The following is a 5,219-nucleotide window of genomic DNA, read 5'->3' on the forward strand; positions in this document are numbered from 1 at the left end:
GCACTCCTCACTCTGTCCCCACAGCTAGTTTTAAGTAATTTCAGGATTCTATATTTTAATTACAATTACATCTACCGGAATTTAGAAACTGAAATATACAATACGCATGTGCTGAATACTTGCCATTGGCCAGTCCCAGTGAGCGTCTCAGCTGTCTCTGTCCTGCTCAGTGCCCAGCACCAGCTGGGCTTCCCTGCCTGCTGATGTCCAAGGCACCAGCAGGTCCGCAAGAAGCCCTGCTCTGTCTCTCTGGACTTGGGCGATCCCTCCCTCCCCTTCCCCGTTCAGGCCTAGGGAGGCTGAGGTCTCCCTATTGTTGCTGGTTCTGCTGCTTTGCATCTTTGATCAGTTGGGTGTATCTCAGCCCTGCCCACATCTGGGTAAACTCTTCCTTTGTTCTCTGAACATTGAGATTTTCCTGCAAGAACCAACCGATGCTTATTTAGGTATGTTCACTGGAAGCATATTAAAGATATGTATATGATGCTTTGCATTCACACAGTATGTTAATTACATAAACTGAATTCAGTGGGGGTACAACTAGAAAACAGCCACATATTGTATGATTCCACTGTATCAGAATTCACCCAACTACAGAAAAAGTAGATGAGTGGTAAACTGGGGCATGGGGAAACAAGAAGATTGAAAGGCGAAGGCTAAAGGCAGCAGAATGTCTTTCTGAGTGTGGAACATGTTCTAAAAATGATTGTGGTGATGGATACACAACATTGTGAATATACTAAAAGCCATTGAATTGTACACTTTTAATATGTAAATTGTATGGCATGTGAATTATATCTCAATAAGGTGTTTTTTATATTTTTTAAATAAAGAAAGTTTATAAGAGCTTCACTCGTAGGTGACAAAAATGTGAAGCAACCAAAATATCCAGCGTGAATGGATAAAGCAACTCTGGTCCATCCAGATTATGGAATATTATTTAGCACTAAAAGAAATTAACTATTAAGCCATGAGAAGATATGGGGGACGCTTAAATGCGTATTACTAAGTGAAAGAAGCCAACTTGAAAAGGCTGTGCACTGTGTGATTCCAACTAGATGACATTGTGGAAAAACGTAACTCTGGAGACAGTAAAGAGATCAGTGTTTGCCTGGGATGGGTGTGAGGGCGAATGGATAGCCATAAAACAGGATTTTCATGGGAGTGAACATACTCTGTTTGAGATTATAAGGGGGAACACATGTCACTAAACCTATAAATGTACACCACCAGGAACGAACCCTCATGAAACCTACGGACTGTGAGTGATAACGATATGTCCATGTAGGTACACGAATTCTAAAACTCCCTATGTGGTCCTGTATGGTAATAGTGGGGAAGTGCGTGTGTGTGTGTGTGTGTGTGTGTGTGTGTGTGTGTGTGTGTGGCATGTCCAGAAAGGGTTTGGGTAGTTTAACCTTCATTAATGTCACACTTACACCCAAGATCATTGGAAGGTTTAATTCTTTACGTTTATTTTGTACTGAGTTTAGTTTTGTGAATGTTGAACAATGAATTATACATTTTAATTATTTGAGTCAGCTCTTCTGATTGAAAAGGCTAACTGAAATAAACTAAAATTTGCTATTCAACATTCAGAGAACTAAGCATAAAAAAAACCAAAAACAAAAAAAACAAAAAAAAACCTTGAAGTTATATACCTGGATTCATGTAAGGCAAAACATTCTATAGGAAAGATGGACTTGAGGACATACAAACGACCCTGAGTGTAAATGTCTGGGTACAAGCAAACATTCCAGGCAGTATTTCAGACTTCCACGGTAGTGGACATGGTTAGCCCCAAGTCAAGGTCTCCACACGGTAAAGGGGGACCCAGGACATATCTGGGTTACAGGTGAAACAAGGAGAACCTTTCCGTAAGGTAAATATATGATGAAAGATGGATTGGAAAATAGGATGGCAGCAGAGGGCACAGGGACCTAGAGGCCCAACAGGGGTGGAGGGATCTGCTGGTGTGTGGGGGAGGGGTTGTGTCACAACCCTTTGTGACTCTTCAATGGTCTGGGAGGCAGGCCTGGCAATAAAGCCAAGAGTCTGCACTGTCACAGCTCAGTTGCCTCAGGCAGCTTGGAGATTCGGATAATGGACTTCCTACAATGGAATGTGTTTGCATTTCTGAATAGCCTTATTGAAATTTGTGTGGGCTTCTGCTCTGTCTCATTACAGGTTCTCCTCACTTGTCTGTGGGGTTTGTGTTCGCTCTTTCTGTTTCTGTGCTACCTGGTGGAGATTCTGCTTTTACCACCCATCCAGGAAACCAAAAACATCCCAAAGGTAAGGAATCCCGAGGAGGCCCAACAGATTTTGTTTAGTGTTGTGCCCATTTCCACTCCCACCTTTGAAAATGAGCAGGGCTGGCTGAGAACTCTCAGCCAGCAGGGTTGGCTGAGAGTTCTTTCAGACTCCCCACCTGAGGTGGGGAGTCTGAGAGAATAGAAGACTCTAGGAGAATAGGCAGGACCAGACTTAGGTTCAGCTGGGACTGTTTCCTTGGTAGCTCACAGACCACGTGCCTATGGTAGAGGACTGATTCCAGGATCAAACCCCAAACATTGATTTCCTGGCCCTAGCTTGGGTTATTCAGAGAGTTTGGGATCTCTGCAGGAGAAGTGAGTTCCCCAGCACTTCATCAGGAGTCATATTCCCATGTCAGGCATCATTCCACAGAGCCTTCCTCTGTGTTGGGCTGATCAGGAGGGCAGCACTGAGTCTCTGAGCAGAGGCTGGAGCCTGAGCTCTGCCCACATTACAGGGTCCTATCTGAGGGAGCAGCAATACGACTGTTGGCCTCAGATTCTCTGCCCTTCTTGAGCAGAGGACTTCTGACTGAGAATTCTAAGTGTGGACCTCATAGACAAAACCCTCCTTGAGTTTTTCAAAAAAGGGAAAATTGAAAACATTTGGAACCCATAAAAATGGATCAAAGGAAGGAACACAAAGTACTAGTAACTAAAATAGAGTCATGTTATTCTGGGATCATTAAAGTCTAAGTTTCCTGTGGAGAAAGGTGACAGAAATGATTCTCTTCTTCTCAGCACCGGGGAAGAGCCAAGAGAAGAAGGAAAGGTGGGACACGGAAAGGTAAGGTTCTGCCTCTTTCACCTGTGCTCTCCAAGGGTGACCCTTTCTGTCCTTTCCATGATGTCCCTGGTCCATGACCTCTGAGGCCATTTGTTGCTAGATATAGTCCCTGTCTGAAAACAGAACCATCAGACGAGAGGCTCCTGGGAAGGCAGTGAGAATTAGTCACTTCTCTGGTCCCCTGCTCTGCCCTCTCTGGGCATGAGCAGTGATGGACCTGAGCAGGGGACATTGCCCCATAGATGTGGAGACTCAGGATTTCTGTCTCTGGACTTGAAGTACATTGACCTCTGGGGTGATGAGATCCCTCTCTGATGTACCCACTGACCACTGTGCTTCACAGACTGGTTTTGAGCATCAGATGAGATAATGTTTTTGAATGTAAATTAAAAATGAAGCAACAGACACATGGGAACCGTGTTCGTATTGACATGGACCATTTCACTTCATCGGCTGATTCTTGGGGCGTCAAAGTCTAATATCACAATGGTTTCCCATAGAAGGACTCTTGTATACTACCTGTGCTTCTACCTTCATCCCACATAACTCCCTCTCCTGGCTTCCCAGGTTGCAGACATTACCGGAGGACAGAAGAGGAGAAAACACGGCTGATTTCTATCGACAAAAGGTGAATAGTCTTCCCTCCTGTTCCGTGATCCCTCTTTAGCATGTTCCGTGCAATTCCAGGGACTCAGTACAGCCTTCCATAGTCTTGGGATGGAGTAGCCATGGGGTGGAGTAGCCATAGGAACAGGGATGGGCATGCAGGCCCACAGTGAGTGCTATTGGGTGTATTGTGAAGTCAGGGATGTGGAGCAATGTGAAGGGCAGCAGGCTTCTTTCAGGTGGCCCCACCCACACAGGGCCATTAGGGACTCCTGTCTGTTCTGGTCCTGGCTGTAGCTCTGTACCTCCTGTCTCTTGCAGCCCCTCGCACCGGGATCATGATACCACCTGCTTTCATCAGCGGTTACGTCCAGACCCCTTTTGTCAGGTGAGCAATAATGCAACCACTGTGGTCAATTGTCTACTATTCCCTGAGGCCCGGGAAGATGCTACTGCCTCAGTGTCCACTGTGGCTTCCACAGATTATGTGATTGAGTCATCCTTCCCTTTGTCTGCCACCTTCTCAGAAGTACCTCCAGGAAAATCAATACCAGCCCCTCTGCCTGAGCCTTTTCCCATTGTCACCCCCAATTCTCTCTCCTAATCCAATGACCCCCTTGTCTGACTTTCATTCACCCACAACACCAGGTCACTCTTTGCCACCAGAGCCTTTTCCTCCCTTAGAAGCTGCATTCCCAGTGGGCCATTCCCCACCTCAACCCCTTGTCGCCCCACCACATGGCACTCCAAGAGCAGATCCTCTTCTTCAATCAGGTGCCGCTCTAACTCTGAATTCCATCTTTCTTCACCCCTCCCTTTCCCAAGATATCAACCCCTTACCAAATTTTTCCCAGGCAAGAAATCCAACTAGTTCATTGGCTTGACATCAGGTACCACCAATGCTGTGTTCCTCACCACCACCAGGCTATGATTTCACTGTGACTCACTCTAAATCAATTTCCATACCATGGAAGCCTGACGCAGAGATGGCACCCCCAGATAGCCCTGATGCATTGTCCACTTCTGTCCCAATGGTCACAGGCATTGACCATTCCAGCGTGTCACATGCAAACCTTTCCTGCTGAAGATTAGCTCATGCCAAAGACTCATTCCCTTCTCCCTTGGCACAATGTGATTTCAAGCAAGCGTTATTTTTGTCCTCTATTCTTTACAGGCCTCTTTTGCAGGAGATCCTGCAGGCAACCTCATAGGGTATGGTCAACTTATGTTTCTCAGCCCAGAAACCATGGCATTCCCTGAGAGACAAGTCCAAAGGAGGAGTCCTTTCCTGAGGTGGAAGGGAAAAGGGAAGAAAAATGGATCGTTCCTCAAACAACATAGGCCAGACTATTGCCTAAATCCTTCACGACACGTGTTACATTTAGCTTCTGCTAGGCATGACTTATTCGTCACCATTCCTGTTTGGAGAAGCAAAGGCATACCAGCGGAACAGCATGTCCATCAGCAGCCCTCACGTCCTAGGACCTTGCAGGTTTATTGGGTGGAAAACC

At 46.0% G+C, this 5,219-nt stretch overlaps 1 protein-coding gene across 1 annotated transcript; it reads left to right on the plus strand.

Moving 5' to 3' along the window:
- Nucleotides 1-3,910: 3,910 nt before the first annotated feature.
- Nucleotides 3,911-4,793, plus strand: LOC308506461 (spermatogenesis-associated protein 31D3-like; the record flags this gene model as incomplete). Its single annotated transcript, XM_081069994.1, is given in 3 exon segments — nucleotides 3,911-4,279; nucleotides 4,281-4,589; nucleotides 4,593-4,793. Coding segments are annotated over 3 exon segments (879 nt in total).
- Between the last annotated feature and the right edge of the window lie 426 nt (nucleotides 4,794-5,219).

Source organism: Rhinolophus hipposideros (assembly GCF_964194185.1).
Source record: "Rhinolophus hipposideros genome assembly, chromosome: 2".
Lineage (NCBI taxonomy): Eukaryota > Metazoa > Chordata > Mammalia > Chiroptera > Rhinolophidae > Rhinolophus > Rhinolophus hipposideros.